At 35.7% G+C, this 21,792-nt stretch overlaps 2 protein-coding genes across 3 annotated transcripts; one reads left to right on the top strand and one right to left on the bottom strand.

Annotated features, from left to right (window-relative positions):
* Positions 1–2,183: 2,183 nt before the first annotated feature.
* Positions 2,184–5,521, bottom strand: LOC132634978 (pentatricopeptide repeat-containing protein At4g11690). Of its 2 annotated transcripts, none has more exons than XR_009580376.1 (2): positions 5,227–5,521; positions 2,184–2,938 (listed from the first exon to the last, which is right to left on the bottom strand). XR_009580376.1 is itself a non-coding variant. In XM_060351175.1 (2 exons), exon 1 carries the CDS (start codon positions 5,075–5,077, stop codon positions 3,332–3,334), a length of 1,746 nt encoding a protein of 581 aa, XP_060207158.1. In that variant the 5' UTR covers positions 5,078–5,219; the 3' UTR covers positions 2,184–2,938; positions 3,277–3,331. The 2 variants fall into 2 exon arrangements, 1 of the variants encoding a protein (XP_060207158.1); XM_060351175.1 differs by lacking the exon at positions 5,227–5,521 and adding an exon at positions 3,277–5,219.
* A 2,435-nt stretch (positions 5,522–7,956) lies between these two features.
* Positions 7,957–11,847, top strand: LOC132634977 (NADH dehydrogenase [ubiquinone] 1 alpha subcomplex subunit 8-A-like). The gene is made up of 2 exons (XM_060351174.1): positions 7,957–8,218; positions 11,499–11,847. The coding sequence occupies exons 1-2, from the start codon at positions 8,025–8,027 to the stop codon at positions 11,626–11,628; spliced, it is 324 nt and encodes a 107-aa protein (XP_060207157.1). The 5' UTR covers positions 7,957–8,024; the 3' UTR covers positions 11,629–11,847.
* The last annotated feature ends 9,945 nt before the right edge of the window (positions 11,848–21,792 follow it).

The following is a 21,792-nucleotide window of genomic DNA, read 5'->3' as shown; positions in this document are numbered from 1 at the left end:
TAATTACATATACAATTCGTATATCTTAGTATTATAATACTAACAAATATATAAACTAGTATTATTAGAAAACTAATTGTTTAAACGTTGGAACTTTAACTACTCTATCTTGATTTAAATGTCGATTTTTGTGTAATTATTTACGAAGGGAATTGCTTGTGCTTTCTTTTGAATATTTTTACATGTGTAAGGTGTTTAGTACATAATAATTGAGACGTTTCTTAAGTAGCGGAAGTCATAATTCTCTACGATATGAGTATATGTAAGTTGAAGCCGGATAAAATATGATACCGATTTACCGTATCATAAAATATCGAAACCGAACTTTAAAATACTGAATTAATTTGATACTGCAATGGTATAGTATTTTTAGAAATCGAAATTAGTTTATTGAAGTTTCAAATACCGTATAATGCCCACCCCTACTAAGGAGTGGGTTCAAAATTTAAACTTAACAAGTTTGATTTTTAATTTTTTTAGCATTGAGCTCACATTTTCTTTAAATCAGATGTCTCAAAAACGAATCAGATGTCTCAAAAACGAATCCATTATACTTTTAAGTTTATTAGTTCAAAATTATATTTTATATATATATATATATATATTACTCGATTTCGAATTGAAATCAGAATAAGTAAGTTAAGGGCTCCATCTGCCACTGATATATTCTTGCTTCCAAAAAAGATAAAAAGGATTGTAAAGAATTTTAAAAAGAAGAAGTCATTAGGTGAATATTCTTAAGAATAATTAGTGGAACATTTTTCAAGGAAATAGCAGATTGATCCTGACCTCTCCAGAAAATGATATTTTTGAGAAAAGCATATCAGTGGCCAATTTTGGTTAATTTCAACCAGTTCTCAAATCTATCTTGAATCAAAAAGGTGATATAAATAATTACTTTACCATTATTAGTACCAACAGAATCCCTCCATCTCTCATTATTTCTATATAATCATAGACTATTTTAAACCATTATTTGCTACTAAATTCTCCTCACTTAATATGGTCCCCCACAGAGTTTTTTTATTTTATTTTTGCACGCTGAAATTTGTATACTGATTACAATTTCTTCCTCATTGGTCATGTTGTCACTTGTCAGTGGTTTTTCATACAAAGGGGTTCTCTGGTCCCAAATAATTAGAACATGAAAAGAGTAGTACTCAGTTATCAGATATAGTGGTCCTTTGCAAAAAAAGGGGGGAAAAAATAAATGAAAAAGAGAACTTTTTGACCATAAGAACCATTCCAAATGGTGAAGTCAATCCATTACTACACTCAATTTTTTTCCTTTTTCTTTTTTTGGTGCTACACTTGATGGATTTATTCTCACTCTTTATCATCCTCTCAAGATTATGCTATATCAATCAATAGTTTTACTAATTGAGCATTGAGGGCTCAAACTTTCCAGAAATCTTTAAAGGGTCCTTCAACTGCTAGACATTTTATGTAGACTAATTGCGTCGCAATTCACTCTAGTTGAAATCGACTATGCTGAATCGTTCATTTAAACGTATTCTCACCTAGTTGCAGGACACTTGTATTATACTCCCACAATTCCTTTTTCACAGTTTAGACAACTCCCATCACCTGCCACTACTACAAGAATTGCTTTTGCTTCTTTTCCTCTGACTACTAAGATCTTTCAATTCACATGAGAAGAATGTTTTAATATTGGCTGTCAACCTGCCGCAAAATTTCCCCATTTTTTTGACAAGTGACCCTCCTTTATGTTGATTTTGGACCAGCTATGCTTTGGTAGACTCACAAAGACAGTTGTAATTTATCACTTGTCAGATAAAAGGAAGCAATAAAATGAGGAGCCACCAATAGCTGGACTTTCTAACAGCTTCGGTCCAAGAATTGAGAGTGCAGTTACAAGGCAATTTGGAATCAGAAGGCTTGTGAGGATTAGAAAATGAGGTTCCCTCTGAAATGAGGCATGTAAGGAAGCCACTACAAAGAATTTCGAGGGTGGTTCATTCTTCCATAACCAGAGCTCGAAGAAAGAAGAGATAAGAGGGTCCAATGCAAGATGTGATCAGAAATCCATAAACAGACTCCAACCACAACGATCGAATTAATTATCTTCATGCATAAATAAGGATACTAGATTACCTATCATCATAGGAGAATAGGTGAACATATTAAAGGCATATCTGAGGGAAAGAGAAAAAGAACTGGCATAGGGTATGAAATCCATATAACCCAAAGGGGCCAACAACTTAGTGCACATCAAAATACAACAGTTGAACAGCCCACAAAACAAAAGGAAATCATACATGTCAAGACAGTAAAATTGGATAGAAAAAAACAGATAAAGTTGCACCATAAGCTTCTATCAGCTGCTTACTGGAGATTTCGCACAACGTGCATATCAACCCCAACTTACCTCCTTCAAAAAAACTTTTTGCTCATTCCACTATGAAATATCCACAGCAAAAGAAGAATTAATCTGGAATGACTGCACTGACAGTGCAAAAGATTTATTGCCCCTTTTAACATAAATGTAGATGAATGTTCCCTTGACCAACTGAAGAACAAGGAGCAGCTGCTCTACCGGTTGTCAAGAACTTTAGTGAGCCCGAATCCTCATCTCCCACCCACAAAGAGGTATCCCAAAAACTTCATTAAGCTCTTTCTTTAGAGAGAAAACAACACTAATAACAACAAAAATAAACCCTAAAAGCTATTATAGTTGATTTCGTCAAACCCAATGTGACGACAGAACTACACAGATGAACAAGTTATTTTTGCTGCCTCATATGATGAAAAAAAAATAGCATGCAACTATTACCGAACTCCAATGCTGATGTGACTTCTGTAGGAAGTATACTATTTAATCATTTACGAGCTTGTAAAGAAGGCCTCCTCTTTTCTTCTCTATCAAGATTCAGCATAAGCTTGTGATTAAGTGGTCTCCATAATTTTAGCAGAAGGGCTGCAAAATAACATAAACTACATTAAGATGAAACAAAAGAATGGCCACATAATTACACTAGATATACTAGGAATATAACATATACAATCAAACCTCTCTATAACAGCATCATTTGTTCCAATATTTTTGGCTGTTATATAGAACATCTAATATGACATAACATGAGAGTTGGTTGCAAAGAAAACTTGGCTTATAGTAAAATGTTGTTATAAAGATGACTGATATAGAGATGTCTAACTATATAAACCAATGACATGAAGCTATAAACACCCCCCCGTTCAATACCAAAAGGTGTTACTGAATTCTGTAAGGTAAATCAGGGTGGCAGTGAAGCTTACCATGATATGGAGGACAAGGCACTTTAAGGTATTCTAGCCTTCATTCATTTTTTAGTTAATGTTTCTTCACATGCTTATTCCATGCAAATATTTCAGGTACCACCTTCGTAATATCTTTAAGTGTCTCGTTCTTTGCCTTTTGAATTAGATCACATGATGAAACCGTGGGTTCTAAACCTAATTTCATCATGCCATTGACAAGAATCTCGGCCTCTTTCCATTTCCCATCATTACAAAGAACTTCAATCGTCAAGCAATAGCTCGCTCCATTGGGAATCATTCCATTCTCACCCATTTCTTTGAGCAGCTTCAAAGCTCTATAGGAACTGCCCTCTTTACAGTATCCAAATATCATCATATTGTATATTACATCATTAGGCTCTAGATGATATTCAGACATTGATAGGAACAATTTCGATGCTTCCTTCATATTTCCTTGACTACACCACCCATGTATCAACGCACCGTACGTACAAAGGTCTACACTCAAACCAGCTTTATGCATACGCGAGAACACCTCAAGTGCTTTTTCCATGTCGTTGGATCGAGCAAATGCATCGATTAAAATCGTGTACGTGACTTTTGAAGGACATATGCCTCTTTCCTCCATCTCACGAACAAAGTCAACAATATTTGACTGATTTCCAGACCTAGCAAAACCCGCAATTAAAGTATTATACGTGATTGATGTAGGTGTTAACCCTAAAGACTTTATCTGATTGAACAAAATTAATCCTTTCTGAACCTTTCCAACAATACAATAACCCTCCATTAGAGTATTGTATGTGATCAAATTAGGGTGCAAACCGGCCTGCTTCATTTGATCCACTAATTTCTCAGCCTCTAACACCCTCTTCTCTTGACATAACCCTCTAATCAAAGTGTTGTAAGTTACAACATTGTACACTACCCCATTACGACACATTTCATCAAATAATTCAAATGCTTTGTTAACTTTTCCGTCGCTGCAATACACGTTAATAAGAGAATTATAAGTGTATATATCGGGAAACACTCCATCAAGCTTCATCTTCTCATAAAGCTCGAATCCATCAGTTTTACGTCCTAGCCTAAAGAAACCGTTAAGTAAGACAGAGTAAGTGTACTGATTAGGCATAATACCGTCGGTTTCCATCATATTAAACAACTCCTTTGCTTTTTCAGCATCGCCATTCTTAAAGCACCCATCGATCATCGTTGTATATATTACAACATTCGGGCGCCACCCCATTTGTTTCAAATTAGCTAAGGCCTCAAAAGCACCATTTAATTCACCATTTTCACAACAACCCTTTATCACTATACCAAAACTATACATATCCAAGAACTCCTTACCAATTGATTGTTCAAAAATCAACCAACCCTTTTCAAAAGAACCATTCTTTATAAGACAAGAAAGCATACTATTAAACGTATTCGATGAAGGTACAAGTCCTTTATCAATCATTTGATTAAAAAATATCAAAGCTTGATCTGTTAACTGAGATTGAACATGGGCATTAATGATAATTTCATATAAAGGAGTGGAATTCAAGAAATGGGTAAGTGTCAAATGGTGAAGTAAAGAAGAAACTGTGAAATGGGGTGAATTTATTCTACCAGAAAGTAACTGTAAGATTAAAGATTGAGCATTTGAGATTGAGTTGTATGAGATAAGTTGGTGTATGATTATAGAGAAAGATTGGTGAGTTTGATGAAAGCCTTGTTCAGTTGAGGATTTGAAGAGTGTGAGAGCTTCGAGTGGTGGGATTTTTAGTAATTTGGAAACAAGAACAGTTGCTTCTTGTTGGGTTTGTAACATTTTTTCAGTTGAATGGAAAATACCAATACCGTTAAGGTAGAAAAATTAAGCATTCCCAGATGAACAAGAAGACAAAAACATGGTAGTATTCAGATAAATTTTAGTTCACAGTAAAAGATGGAACTTTGCAGAAACCATAAAAATAGAACCTGGTTTAAAGTTGTGAATATCAGTGGATAGTCATAGAAAGACCACTCTGTTATTTACTGTACCATCAGCACAGTTCAGGTTGGAGATGGAGTGCTCTGCCATTGTTTCTTCATCAGAGTGCGAGAAAACAACCCCTGGGTTCTAATCCGATGTGCGTGGGTGCGGGGAGCGGGGAGGTGGGAGTTAACTTCACAAATGGCCTCCACAGGCTGTGGGTCTTCAATTTTTGGCCCCGCTTAATAATCTTTTTTCAAAATAGACTCCACTTTAAGAAATTTCCTAGGCGAGTTTTTATTATTCATCGGACATTCATTATGGACATGGTCTAACCCGTTTGGCCATAAATACCAAAAAGATTTTCTTTTTCTTTAGAATTTTTAAAATTGGAGTTGGAGTTGGAGTTGTGTTTGATCATAGTTTTTGAAATGGTATTTTTTGGTGAAATGTAGTGTAAAAAAGTGAAAAAAGTTTAGAATTTTTTTGAAAAATAAGTTTTTCTTGTTTTTAGTATTCCGGAATACAACTCCGGAAAAAATGAATAATTTTTATGGCCAAACGGTAAAAGTAAAAAAAGTGAAAAAAAAATCTGAAAAAAAGTGAATATTTTTTATGGCCAAACGCCCACTAATGAATCTGCTCAATTTTTCATAAAGACATGTTTTTAGAAGGGCAATTTGCACGATTGTCCTTCATACAGACTGATCTTTAATTTTTGGCCCTCAACTTACTGGTATTTAATTTTTGGCCTTTGTTTAAAAAGGTAGCCGAAAATATTTCGAGGTTCTGGATTCGAAACCAAGTAGAGTAAAAAATAATACTAATGTTTTCACAAGGCATAGGTTTCTTTGAATCTATGCCTATTCGAGCGAAGTTATATAGAACCTATGCCGAAGCCGACAGACTTTGCCTTGTAGGGCAAACTTTTAGTTAAGTCATAACTGAAAGTCTGCCCATTAAGTCATAACTGACTTTGCCCTATAAGGCACACTTTTAGTTATCCCTTAAGGCAAAGTCTGCCGCATAAGGTGTACTTTTTGCAAAAGTCTTGCCTTGCGTTTTTTTTTAACTGAGCGAGGGTTCAAACCCAGAACCTCAGGGTGTTTTCGGGCACCTTTTAAGGCAAAGTTTGCCGCATAAGGTAGACTTTTGCTTGCAGTTTTTTTTTTTAACTGAGCGAGGGTTCGAACCCAGAGCGTCAGGTCATTTTCGGCCACCTTTTAAGCGAAGGGTGAAAAGACCAACAATTTGAGGGGAAAAAAATTAAAAACCACCCCAAAAGAAGGGAAATCCGCGCAAAAAAATGTTTTTCTTATATGCTCAATAGACAACCTATGGAAGCTTTTGTTGACTGACATAACTCCTAACTCTTGCCTATAAGGTAGGTGTTCAGTATATTTCAAAAAAGTGAACTGCTTAATTCAACACAAGTTATGTCTTATAGGCAAAAGTTAGAACTTATGCCTAATGAACAACAAAAGTTCTTCTCAACAAAAAAAATTCAAGTTAAGGTCTTTTTTTAGAGATTTTGTTTAGCGAAAAATTTAAGATCGGACACTTTTGGAAACACCATGCGTTATTTCCTAAACCCAAATTCGAGGGTCAGCCCAAACACTAAGAACTAAGGGGGAAAGTGCACTAATACCCAAGCTTAATGTTGTTATTTAACTTGTATCCATTTTTTATTTCTTTTATACGTGCATCTGTTTTGAATAATTTCAAATTTACGGTGTCTACAGTTAGTCTTGACAATGTTTAACTTCAGACATAATATTTAAAGTTTCATATGATTGAAGTTCAGACACATGCAGCTGAAGTTCATCATTTTGGTCATTTTTGTTTGAACTTTAGTCATATTCAGTCATTTTTGTCTGAACTTCAGCCATATATAACCGAAGTTCAGTTATTTTTGCCGGACTTAACTACTTTTGCTTGAATTTCAGCAATACATGCATGAATTTCAAACAGAAATGGCTAAAGTCAAGCAAAAATGACGGAGTCCAATCATTTTTTTTTAACTTCAGGCAAGAATATATGTAAGCTCAAATATTGTGTCTGAAGTTTTGTTTTGTCAAGTCTAACCTCAGACACTGTATATATATAAAATTAAAATGGGGTACATGTTAAATGCTGGTGTCAAAACAGGCTGACAAGTGATATTTTTACAAGCCCAACGAATCAGTTAAAAACTCTTAGCCCACTTAATCCATTACCAGGCCTCAACCCAATAAAAAAGGGGGTCATTTGCAAGGCAAATAATTTTTTCATGGGCATAAGTTTATATTTTCGCATCATAATATCTCACAAGTTATGCCCCACGTTTTTAAAGAACATATGCCCCACTAGGCATAAATTCGATTTTGAAGGCCAAAAATTAAATCTCAGCCCATTTGAAGACCAATTTGTGCAATTTTATATTTTAAAGTTTAAAAGGGAAATTTGCAGGATTGTCCTTCGCTGGGGGTGGTCTTTAATTTTTGTCCCTCAAAATGGTGGTCTTTAACGTTTGCCCTTAAGGCCATGCAAATTCTGCCATGTAAATTCTGCCCGAAGGACAAATTTTAAAGACCACCAATTTGAGGGACAAAAATTAAAGACCACCCCCAGCGAAGGACAATGCTGCAAATTGCTATCAGCCCACTTAATCAATTACCAGGCCTCAACCCTGTTGGCCCAAATAATCAGCCCAAGTTTTGAGTATCAGAAATGTATGACCAGCAATCTGAAGACCAGACAATTTCTCAGAGAGAAAACGAAGTTTCAATAGCCGTGTGAACAAGTTATCGGCGATAGGAGAATAATGGCTACAAGTAGCGCAGTGGATGGGATAGGAAATCCGATCCCAACGTCGGCGGTGCTGATGTCAGCATCCAAGCACATAGATATTAGATGCCGAAGCGAGAATGTAGCTTATCTCAAGTGCAAAAAAGACGATCCTAACCCTGAAAAATGCCTCCAAAAAGGTCAACAAGTCACTCGCTGTGTCCTTAGCCTGTAAGTCAACAAATTCATATCCAAATATTTCTTAATTTTCAATTTTGAATTGAGATTTGTGTGATTGTTATATTGTGGACTGAAAGTTAAGTTTGTGTATTCGTTTATAGTGAATGTAGCTATCCGACTTACATAGTATTCCATCTTCAATGTTGCTATATTCTAATTTAATTATGCCATCTAAGATTAGCAACAATTAAGAGGGAAAAAAAAAGAGTGGCTCTTAATTAAGCTGGCAGTGGAAGAGCAGAACCAGTAGAAACCGACACATCCATGGACCTAAAGAATAGCTTACCACATGTTGTCTCCAATTTAATTTATGCTTTTAACAAAAAACAGATTTAGGAGGTTTGATAGACACAATTGAGGACGAGTTCAGGGGTTCAATAGGAACAACACTTAGTTGAGGTGCCAAAATGGAATAAAGGAGCAAGTTTAGGAGGCTGCATGTCGGCATATGCATTAAGCCTATTGGATTCAAGTCTCACCATCACCTTCAAAAGGATAAAAAGACACGTGGTTGAACTATGAAAAGAATCGGACTTGCACACGAGGGGTGTGTTAAAGACATAATTAAGTAGATAATGCTTTCGCTTTCTAATGTTTTAAGCTTTTAGATGAGGTGGTCATACAATTTAACATCAAGTGTTTCAATTATCTTTGTCCGGTGTTTGCCTGGAGCGACTGTTTTTAGTCTGGTTAGAGAGATGTCATAATAGAGATAAGTGTGAGATTCAGAGAACTTCTAGTTTATTTCCTTGATTACCGTGGTATCAGGGCCCGCTTGCGCGCACCTCGACTAATTCCATGGGGTACCTGCTACCTCCTACCAGCACAGATACCGGGTAACTCTATCCACCAAGTTTAGTTTTAAAGAGCCCCTAATTTTCCTTATAAGATAAATTATTTACTAGTATAATATTTCGTGAGTTTGAATGGAGCAGAATGAACATAGACTATTCATATTGCGGCTAAGTTATTTGATTGATATTAAGTATTTTTATGAACGTTTCTTTCATAATAGTTGAAGGGAAGATGGTTTGCGGTTCAACTGTTTCCTAATAGTTGTTGATAGAATGACAGCATTTTCAGTAATAAGATATATTTCCTGGGTTACATTTATTGCACAGAGAGAAATCAGAAGCATAATGCAACACAGTTTCAAACAATACTGTACCAGAATAAACAAGTCCACCTCTAGCAGTTAAAATTGGTAGTTGTGTATTTAGGGATGGTCTGTTGTTTTTCATAAACTATTGTTAACACGCTGTGATTAAACTTGTACCTTTGAGAGGTGGAAGAAATTGTTAAGCTCGGTACCTGGCAATTCGACATAATGTTATGAATGCTTGTAGCTGTTTATTTCTTCTTCCGTATTCTCATGAGTGTACTGCATGCTTTATGGGATGGAAACTGTAATTGGGGCTTATTTCAGGTTCTATCTTCCTTACCACACCAATGCTGAATATTGTCATTCAGAGTATTTGAATGCTTATATAGTGTAGGATTATATCTGGCGCCATTGACTCTTTGAATCAATAGTAGTTTAGGTTTTTCCTATTTGAATTACTTGTGATGAAACATGGGTTGGATGTTGTCATGTCTATTTGTTAAGTTTGTGACAGGGACAATGGACTTTGATATTTATCCCATTAAAATCCTTGAGACCTATTCTAAGACAATGCTAAAGTCACGTTCCTTTTTTAAGGCACCTTCTCAGTGCTAAGTAGTTACAGCTTATCCGAAAACATCTACAACTTCAGTCACTCCTCATATATCAGCTTTGTAAATAAGAGACCTGCTCACTCACACTATCGCTTCATTATAGCTCAATACACTGACACCATTTTGATTCTCAAACTAATGCATATCCTCTTAAAAGTGGCATTAGGCAAGTACATGAAACAAACCCTTCCTTTGACCGAACAATCAAATCCTAGTCTACTTGTTACATTTTTGTTGTCTTAAATGAAATCCTAGTCTACTTGTTACATTTTTGTTGTCTTACCGAAAATTATTTTCTCTCCTCCTTTCACTAGTTATATCTCTCCGTCCATCAGTTTCACGAGTAGAGAAACTACTATAAGTGCCATCAACTAAATGCTGCTGGCTACCACGTGGTCAACTAATGCTGCTGGCTACCACATGGTCAACTACTATTTTCTTCTAAAAATACAGTCTTTCCTTGCGGTGTGAAGTTTACTTTCTATTATTTTAATTCTTTTGTTCTGTGTGTATATTCTTGGTGTGTACGTGTTGTACTTCTTGCAAGATCCTCGCTGTAAGCTGCTTGGGTGCCTAGACAGGTTACATGCTAAGATTTAAATAAAAGTGAATTACCTTGTGTAGACATTAATGCTGTAGCCAATTAAGCATAGGTCAATAGCCTAAATTATCGAGATGGAGAGATGGTTGGGGTTATTTTAGGGCTGAGTGTGTGGAGGTGGAGTCAGTGAGAGAAAAATGCAAACACAAAATAGGGAGGATTGGCAACATTTCTCCTCTTCTTTTGTTGGATGTCCAGTATATTTATTTCAGTACATGTAACTTGATTAAACTACTCCCTCCATTCACTTTTACTTATCCACTATACTAAAAATATATTTTCACTTTTTTTGTCACTTTTTATTTCCCAAATCATTTCTCATGACTTAAGACGAAACATCAATTATAGTGGATACAACAACAACAACAACAACAACCCAGTGGAATCTCACACCGTGGGATCTGGGGAGGGTAGAGTTTACGCAGACCTTACTCCTACCAAGGTAGGACGGCTGTTTCCGAAAGACCCTCGTCTCAATAAAAAGCATAAAAAGAGGTCAGATACGACTAAGAAATTCAAATCAATTATTTCATTTCCATATCGCTTTAAATCTCTTATCCGAATCTCTTAACCTTATCTAACCGTATCTGACTTCTTTTTATGCTTTTATTGAGCCGGGGGTCTTTCGGAAACAGCCGTCCTACCTTGGTAGGAGTCAGGTCTGCGTACACTCTACCCTCCCCAGACCCTACGATGTGGGATTTCACTGGGTTGTTGTTGTTGTTGTTGTTGTTGTATAGTGGATATTGTGGTAAAATACCCATATCAATGATCGTTTCTTAAAGAGTGTGCAAAGTCCAAATTGGACAAGTAAAAGTGAAGGGAGGGAGTATTTATTATAAACTAAGTTAGAAGAGTATGGTTTGCACGACTTTAAGAAATCTGAGTGTGCTGTATAAATCTCAATATTTTGTGCACTTTTGAGAAATCTATTTCCTTTGTTTTCCATTGTAGGTTGAAGGATCTCCATCAGAGGTGTAACAAGGAGATGGATGCTTATGCTGGATGCATGTACTACAACACAAATGAGTTTGAGATGTGTCGTAATGAGCAGAAGGAATTTGAGAAAGCCTGTCCTTATTGACTGGCTGGCGAACGACGTTTTTCATTTAAAGAAATAAAAACTTGAATGTATTTGCAAACGGAGAAGAGCGTATTGTTGTTAGCACCTTTCATCAATATGTTTGTGTTTGGAACCCTATCACAGGGGCACTCGCCAAGTTGATGTTTCTCTTAAATTTGCTTTCCAACATAAAACATGAAGCGGCAATTCGTATAACATGGCTTGTTTTCGGATCATAAATTACCCTGTCTCCCTTATTATGTATATCAAGATCTCAATATATGCATTGGCATAAGCATTGCAAGAGAATGACGAGTTGTTCTCCTTGTAGTATTTTGTATTTCATGTATAACCGCTTAAGCGTTTCTTATTGTTCTTAGATATATGGAATTAAAAGGGACTTTTGAGTTATTTATTTAAGGATTTAGGACACAAGTTTTAAAAATTGGGTAAAAGGGACTCTATTATAATTAGGTATTAATGGGGTTATGCTCATTTAAATAAAAAACATTTTTGTACACCCTAAAGTTTTTCTATTTACAAACAAGACCGACATATAAAAGGGTTTTTTGGCCAAAAGGACAACAAAAAATCCCATTTAGTTAGGTCATTTCAGTGTAGAGAATCAGCCCACATTCATCTTCATCTTCTTCCACTTCTTCTTCTTCTTCTTTTTCAATCTCAGCACATTCCATCCTTCCAAAAGTCTTACTCTCTTCAAACTAGGGTTAGATTTATCTTCATTGAACAAAAATGAAATCTGCATTTGCCTTCTTCTTCATCACTAAACCAAAGATTTTTTAATTTGGGTTACTTCTTTGTTCTTGATAGTAATTTGTTAATACACTGTTTGAGAATTTGCTTCAAAAGGGATAAACAATTCATCTCAGTGATTTAAGGTAATAATTAACGTTCTTTATCGTTTTCTAAATTAAACATTCTGTTCTTCTGGATTGTTATTTATAAACAACTTATAGTTGTTTAAACAACTGCATGGTGTTTACACAAAAGACCTGCATTGCACATGGTGTTTACATAAACATCATATATTTTTTAAAATGTCCATGTAGTGTTTACATTAAAAAATTGCACATCATAATGTATTTAAATATTCATATGTATTTTAAGCAACTGCATGGTATTTATACTAAGGGTAGTAATTTGTTAATACACTGTTTGAGAATTTGCTTCAAAGGGGATAAACAATTCATCTCAGTGATTTAAGATAATAATTTAACGTTCTTTATCGTTTTCTAAATTAAACATTCTGTTCTTCTGGATTGTTAATAAACAACGTGTAGTTGTTTATAAACAACTGCATGTTGTTTATAAACAACCTGTAGTTGTTTAAACAACTGTATGGTGTTTACACAAAGGACAAACAACTGCATGGTGTTTACACAAAGGACCTGCATTGCACATGGTGTTTACATAAACATCATATATTTTTTAAAATATCCATGTAGTGTTTACATTAAAAAACTGCATATCCTAATGTATTTAAATATTCATATGCATTTTAAATAATCGCATGGTATTTATACTAAGGGGTTGCATTGCTGATACGCCCAAATTACACCTTTAAATTAGGAGTAAGCGGTCGTTGTCAAATATAGAACCCAACGAGGTTGAGGTCGAATCCCACAAAGAATACAATGAAGAAATATACTCGTTAAGTGTAACACTTGATTAATAGTCTATATTCCTAGAGACGGGAATGTACATAAAGTTTGGTTCTAATGTTTGTCATGGTCATTGGTAAGAAAATGATTAATGCTTGATTAACAGTTACTAAAGGCACTAAGGTTGTGGTCCCAATGAAAAGTAATGCAACTGAGTAGTAATCCAACTCCTTTATATGTGTAGATGCAATTAAATATGGGATACAAAAGTTTATCAAAAGTTTCTCAACCAAATTGATAAATATCATTACTAAGCTTTCTCAAGCCTTAGAATGTGAAAAATATGAACACCCATTTTATCTCAAGTAACTTTCCTATCTCTAGCTTAAGTTATTAGATGAGGTTTATAAGCCTCAAATTCTTGCTATTTACTCTTTTCCTAACTTTCCCTTCCTTTCTCAAGCAAAGGAAAAGCAACCAGGCACAAATAATGTTGTACGCTATTAAACGACATTAAAGGTTGAAGAGTAAATAGAAAAACATCTTTACACATAAATGGAGGATGAATACAAAACCAATCACGTAACTAACACATTTGGTCCCACAACCTTAGCTAAATGGTTTAGCTACTCATATTCATTAAATAGAAAGTAGTAGCAAAGAGAATATTCATGAGCTTATAATAATGTTAATTGAGAAGATGACAAAAAGATGGAGAATCTTCTCAAAAGCTTCCATAATAAATGATATCCAAAGCTCTCTCTATGCTAAAAGACAACTGAAAAGTGAAAAGTGGGGAATATTCAATAATGTGCACAGAGCACTAAGTACAAGTATTTACAGAGGGAGGACAAAAAGTCAAATTTCGGACAAATTGACGACTTGCAAACCAAGTTTGCGGTCGTAACATGAGTTTGCGACCGCAAAACACTCAACATTCCTTGTCAGTCTTTCTGGAGATGCGGCCGCAAAATGAGTTTGCGGTGCCGCATCTGCTTCGCATCTTCATGCATATAGCTTGGCTCACTGGATGTTCGGGCCTCCAAAATGCGACCGCATCTAGAAGTTGCGGTGCCGCATTCTCATCGCAAGTTGAGGTACTTTGTTCAGCTTACTGTCAATTCTCTGGGCAAAAGATGCGACCACAACTCCAACTTGCGGTGCTGCATATTTGCCGCAACTTTATGCTCTTTTGCTCTTTTTGTTCCATTTTGTCCCTCTTTTGTCCTCGACTCACAAAATCTGTAAACACATGAAAACACACGAAAACACGAACAAACACTTGAAAAGATTACTCAAAAAGTATAAGTAGTGGATGTAAAAAGCCCTAAAATCCACAACTTATCAATTGCACATGCAGGCTCCATGTAAACAACCAGACTTTGTTTAAACAACCACATGTTGTTTACACTACGAACCTGCATATAAATTCTCTATGTATAAATACCGTACTGACTATAATATTGTCTCAAGTTCTAATATGCATCTTTGTAATATCCGCGGTGTTATGACAATTAATGGGGGACAAAATACTATTAGCAATTGATCTACATGGTGAATGGATAGAGATCGATGAGCGTTATAGTTGGAAGTCGAAGAGTCTTACAGTACCGATACTAATGAGGAGGGATGTTACGTATGATGAGTTTGTTGATATCGTCATCACTAGGTGTAAGTTATCTTGTGCGCCGAAGGATCTCTCAATCACTTACATGCTCAGCATTGTTGCAACGAAAAAAGCACATTTTTCTGAATCAAAGGATGATGATGATGATTTGTTCACTTATTTAGCTGATGTTGACAAAGATGGTTGTCGTTGGCCCATTCTAAGGGTAAATGTGGTTGTAATTGGGCCGATAGAAGTTTCAAAATCTGGAGAAGCAGTTGGAGTGCTCCCTGGACTTACTAGCAATGTAGTAGGGCAAGAAGAAGCTGAATTTTTTTTTGGATTTGATTACAATACAGCGGGGTTATAAGCTACTTCAGAGTTTCTAGAATTTGATTACAATACCGCAGGGGTAGAAGGGGCAGAAGAAGATACATATTCTCCTATTAATCCGAGCAATACACAAGGGGTTGAGGGCTCAACATAATGTAGTCACAGTCACGAAGACGGCACAGGATTTTTCTCGGGTCTAACTTTCAAGAAGAAGTAAGATTGAAAATCTCGTTGAACCTTGTTGCCGTGAAGAATAATTTTAGTTTTGAGCATGTAAAGAACACACACAAAAAAAAATCTACAATGTCAAATTTGTAGATAAAAATTGCAAGTGGCGACTCCGAGCTATGAAGTTTGAGGGTATTGATAGGTTTTGTATTATCACATACCATAATATGCACACATGTGGAGTACAACATCTTACAAGCATTGACACGCAACCGCTGAAGTCATTGCTAAACACATTGAAAATAATTTTATCAAGGGGAACAGTCTATCTACAAGAGAAATTAAGGAACAATTTGTGTAGAATTGAGATGCAAGATTAGTTACTGGAAGTGCCTGGTGGGTAGTTATATTGCAAAATCTTTGACAAGAGGAACACCAGAACACAGATATGAAGTTATACATAAGTACCATCATATGATTCATGTTACAAATGAAGGAAGCAAGACAGATTTGAAGGTTGATTCTCGTGGCAGGTTCTTCTATTTTTTTTTTGTATCCTATGAAGCTTGGATAAACGGATTTGCTTATACAAGAAAAGTCCTAGCTGGTGCTGGAACACATTTGTTTGGAAAGTATGGCGGAGTCTTGTTGTCTGCTGTGGCGTTGGATACCGAATATCACATATTCCCCTTGGCATTTTGTGTAGTAAATTCGGAGTGTGATGCCTCGTATCAGTACTTTTTTGAACAATTGCTCGAGATCGTCCCCAACACTAATGAGTTGTGCATAATTTCTGATAGACATCCATCACCCCAACCAATTCTTCTTTTAACATATCAATTTTTTCGTCAGCTTCCTCACTGGAAAATGGCTCAAGGTCCTTCATGTATTTTTACCTTTTTTCTGCATTTGTAGGAATCAGGAAAGGGTGCCCTACCTATATAGAAAGAACAAAAAATTCAATAATATGATCTTCTTTTATAAACAACATCATGCTTGTTAAACAACTGAATATTGTTTAGTTCAAACAACCTCAAGTTGTTTAAGCAAGTCTCAGGTTGTTTAACGAGTTTTAGAGACTTACTTTTTCATCAGTGGTACTGAATGGATTTGAAGATTTTTTTAGGCCTCCATACGACATCCACCTAAGCACACGTGGCAATGTTCTCTCAGGGGGGACATTCGTAGCATTTCGTTGAAGTTTCGGAATAGCTTCAAAATCCCAAGCCTGAATTGCGTAATAATCAATTACAATCAATATAAATATTACAAGTAAAATAACATAAAAAAAATATTTATTTAGTTACCAGGAATGCCCACGGGAAGCCGTAGAGGTTGTATTCAGATTTTATTGGTTTTGCAAGATACTCAACAGTTAAAAGATAGCTTTTGAGACCCCATGGATATTCGTTGAAGACAGAGGGCTTGCAAGCTAGCTCGGTCATGTCGGCATCAACACCTGATGATAGATCTCTTGCACATAGGATGCAGTGATAGAACCAAACGAAGGCAAGTGAAAACTTATAATTTTTTAGTGTTTCAGCTGATTTGATCTTTTCAAGGAGGAAGTTAGCAATAACAGTTTTTCCTTCTTTGGAAACAAATTCCAACAATGGTTCACCCACCACAGTTCCATCTTTTTCTCACAAATGATACGTCAGAGTAGAAGACCATGAACTATCAGCGACCCGAAATTCACTCGCTGCATTGGAATATCAAGAAAATGCCCAAAACAACTTTTTTTGAGCCTATCTAAATACCTTGTTCTACTAGAACTCCTCTGAATTCAACAAATGCATTTACTCCTAGAGGTGACTTTACAAAAATCTTTCCCAGAAAATCACCGTGCACGGAATAATGTGTCTTGAAGCGATATTTTGTAAGATCAATGGACTTGATGCATTCGCGAACCTCATTATCAGAATCATCAACAAACTGTACATGATTATAAAGTTGATAAATTAAAAGAAAGTATAAAAAAGCCACAAACATGTGTTGTTTGAACTGGTGGTAGTTTAAACAACTACTCGATGCTTAAATAATAACTGTTTGTTTACAATAAAAAATTAGTAGGTGTTTAAGCATCCATCTGTTGTTTGAACTGGTGGTAGTTTCTAGGGCTGGGCGTTCGGTATTCGGTTCGGTATTTTCAAAGTTCAGGTTCAGTAATTCGGTAATTGAAAGTAGATACCAAATACCGAACTTTCAAGTTTTGGTTCGGTAATTCAGTAATCAGTAAATCAAACTTCGGTTCGGTACGGTATTCGGTAATACTCAAGTGCAAAGGTAAAAGATTTGAAACCGAAACCAAAACCAACCTCTAGTTTGCAATGATCACATTAAATCAACTAAAGCACATATCTTCAATAAGACAATGTGAATACTTAATGAATTTTTATTGAAATTAAATACATTAGTTCAAGAACTTTTGAAGTTATTGAAATTAAATACATCAGTTCAAGAACTTTTGAAGAGCTTAGCCTCAAAATTTATTTTGTAAACTAAATACTGTACAAGAAAATTTTCTTTATTTGTTCACATTGTGAATTGCTGATGTAAATTCAGATCATGAACACTTTAATTATGGAAATTTCGATAATTCTGTATTCAGTATTTCGATTTTTGGTTTGATTTTTCGGAATAAAATTAAAACATCCGGTATTCGATGTCGGTATTTGGTTTGTAATAAAAATACTATTCGGTAATTCGGTATACCGAAATAATTTCAAAGGTTAGGCAGAAAAAGCTAGGGAAAAAGTTAGACAGAGAGGCAATCGTATACCCCTCTCTGTCTTGTTGCAAAAGTTAGGCAAAAAAACGCTTCCCCATTTTACTGTAAAGTGTTCATGATCTGAATTTACAGCAACAATTCACAATGTGAACAAATAAGGAAAATTTTCTTGTACAGGTGATTAGTTTACAAAATATATTTTGGGGCTAAGCTCTTAAAAAGTTCTTGAACTGATGTATTTAATTTCAATAAAAATTCATTGAGTATTCACATTGGCTTATTGAAGATATGTGCTTTAGTTGATTTAATGTGATCATTGCAAACTAGAGGTTAGTTTTGGTTTCAAATCTTTTACCTTTGCACTTGAGTATTACCGAATACCGTACCGAACCGAAGTTTGATTTATCGATTACCGAATTACCGAACCGAAACTTGAAAGTTTGGTATTTGGTATCTACTTTCAATTACCGAATTACTGAACCCGAACTTTGAGAATACCGAACCGAATACCGAACACCCAGCCCTAGAAACTACCACCAGTTCAAACAACAGATGGATGCTTAAACACCTACTAATTGTTTATTGTAAACAAACAGTTGTTATTTAAGCATCGACTAGTTGTTTAAACTACCACCAGTTCAAACAACAGATGTTTGAGGCTTTTTTATACTTTCTTATAATTAATCAACTTTATAATCATGTACAGTTTGCTGATGATTCTGATAATGGGGTTCCTGAATGCATCAAGTCCATTGATCTTACAAAATATCGCTTCAAGACACATTATTCCGTGCACGGTGATTTTTCGGGAAAGAATTTTGTAAAGTCAGCTCTAGGAGGAAAATCATTTGTTGAATTAAGAGGAGTTCTGGTAGAACAGGGTATTTAGATAGGTTCAAAAAAAGTTGTTTTGGGCATTTTCTTGATATTCCAATACAACGAGTGAATTTTGGGTCGCTGATAGTTCATGGTCTTCTACTCTGATGTATCATTTGTGAGAAAAAATGGAACTGTGGTATGAATATGAAAACATGCCTGTTTGTTTTGGATTGAGGGAATTTGTCTTGATGACCGGACTACGGTGTCACCCCTTCCTTTTGGAGAAGCATTGGCTAGTCGGCTAAAGAAGGGTGAACCATTGTGGGAATTTGTTTCCAAGGAAGGAAAAACTCTTACTGCTAACTTCCTCCTTGAAAAAATCAAATCACCCGAAACACCAAAAAATTATAAGTTTTCACTTGCTTTGGTTTGGTTCTATCACTGCATCCTATGTGCAAGAGATCTATCATCAGGTGTTGATGCCGACATGACCAAGCTAGCTTGCAAGCCCTCTGTCTTCAACGAATATCCATGGGGTCTCAAAAGCTATCTTTTGACTGTTGAGTATCTTGCAAAACCAATAAAATCTGAATACAACCTCTACGGCTTCCCGTGGGCATTCCTAGTAACTAAATAAATATTTTTTTATATATTATTTTACTTGTAATATTTATATTGATTGTAATTGATTATTACACAATTCAGGCTTGGGATTTTGAAGCTATTCCGAAACTTCAACGAAATGCTAAGAATGTTCCCCCTGAGAGAACATTGCCACGTATGCTTAGGTGGATGTCGTACGGAGGCCTAAAAAAATCTTCAGATCCATTCAGTACCACTGATGAAAAAGTAAGTCTCTAAAACTCGTTAAACAACCTGAGACTTGCTTAAACAACTTGAGGTTGTTTGAACTAAACAATATTCAGTTGTTTAATAAGCATGATGTTGTTTATAAAGGAAGATCATACTATTGAATTTTTTGTTCTTTCTATGTAGGTAGAGCACCCTTTCCTGATTCCTACAAATGCACAAAAAAGGGAAAAATACATAAAAGACCTTAAGCCATTTTCCAGTGAGGAAGCCGACGAAAAAATTGATATGTTAAAAGAAGAATTGGTTGGGGTGATGGATGTCTATCAAAAATTATGCACAACTCATTGGTGTTGGGGACGATCTCGAGCAATAGTTCAAAAAAGTATTGATATGAGGCATCACACTCCGAATTTACTACACAAAATGCCAAGGGGAATATGTGATATTCGGTATCCAACGCCACAGCAGACAACAACACTCCGCCATACTTTCCAAACAAATGTGTTCCAGCAACAGCTAGGACTTTTCTTGTATAAGCAAATCCGTTTATCCAAGCTCCATAGGATACAAAAAAAATAGAAGAACCTGCCACGAGAATCAACCTTCAAATTTGTCTTGCTTCCTTCATTTGTAATATGAATCATATGACGGTACTTATCTATGACTTCATATCTGTGTTTTGCTGTTCCTCTTGTCAAAGATTTTTTGCAATATAACTACCCACCAGGCACTTCGAGTAACTAATCTTGCATCCTAATTTTACATGAATTGTTTCCTTAATTTCTCTTGTAGATAGACTGTTCCCCTCGATAAACTTATTTTCAATGTGTTTAGCAACGACTTCAACGGTTGCGTGTCGATGATGGCTTGTAAGATGTTGTACTCCACATGTGTGCATATTATGGTATGTGGTAATATGAAACCTATCGGTACCCTCAAACTTCATAGTTCGCAGTCGCCACTTGCAATTCTTATCCACACATTTGACATTGTAGATTTTTTTTGGTGTTCTTTAGATGCTCAAAACTAAAATTATTCTTCATGTCAGCAAGGTTCAACGGGATTTTCAATTCTTGCTTCTTCTTGAAAGTTAGACCCGAGAAAAATCCTGTGCCGTCTTCACGACTGTGGTTACATTGTGTTGAGCCCTTAACCCCTCTGTGTATTGCTCGAATTAATAGAAGGATCTGTATCTTCTTCTGCCCTTTCTACCCCTGTGGTATTGTAATCAAATTCTAGAAACTGTGAAGTAGCTTCTAACCCCGCTGTATTGTAATCAAATCCAAAAAAATTCCAGCTTCTTCTTGCCCTACTGCATTGCTAGCAAGCCCAGGGAGCACCCCTACTGCATTGCTAGCAAGCCCAGGGAGCACTCCTACTGCTTCTCCAAATTTTGGAACTTCTATCGATCCAATTTCAACCACATTTACCCTTAGAATGGGCCAACGACGACCATCTTTGTCAACATCAGCTAAATAAGTGAACAAATCATCATCATCATCCTTTGATTCAGAAAAATGTGCTTTTTCCGTTGCAACAATGCTGAGCATGTAAGTGATTAAGAGATCCTTTGGTGCACTAGATAACTTACGCCTAGTAATGACGATATCAACAAACTCATCATACGTAACATCCCTCCTCACTAGTATCAGTACTGTAAGACCACCCTTCGACTTCCAATTATAACGCTCATCGGTCTCTATCCATTCACCATGTAGATCAACTGCTAATAGTATTTTGTCCCCCATTAATTATCACAATACCACGAATATTACAAAGATACATATTAGAATTTGAGACAATATTATAGTCAGTCCGGTATTTTTACATAGAGAATTTATATGTAGATTCATAGTGTAAACAACATGTGGTTGTTTAAACAAAGTCTGGTTGTTTACATGGAGCCTGCATGTGCAGTGCAAACTCTTTGTATAAATACCATGCGGTTGCTTAAACTACATATGAATATTTAAATACATTAGGATGTGCAGTTTTTTTAGTGTAAACACTAGATGAATATTTTTAAAAATATATGATGCTTATGTAAACACCATGTGCAATGCAGGACCTTTGTGTAAACACCATGCAGTTGT

Source organism: Lycium barbarum, chromosome 4, assembly GCF_019175385.1.
Source record: "Lycium barbarum isolate Lr01 chromosome 4, ASM1917538v2, whole genome shotgun sequence".
NCBI classification, from domain to species: domain Eukaryota; kingdom Viridiplantae; phylum Streptophyta; class Magnoliopsida; order Solanales; family Solanaceae; genus Lycium; species Lycium barbarum.
The sequence above is the reverse complement of the archived record's forward strand: the minus strand, read 5'-3'. Positions and strand labels throughout refer to the sequence as shown.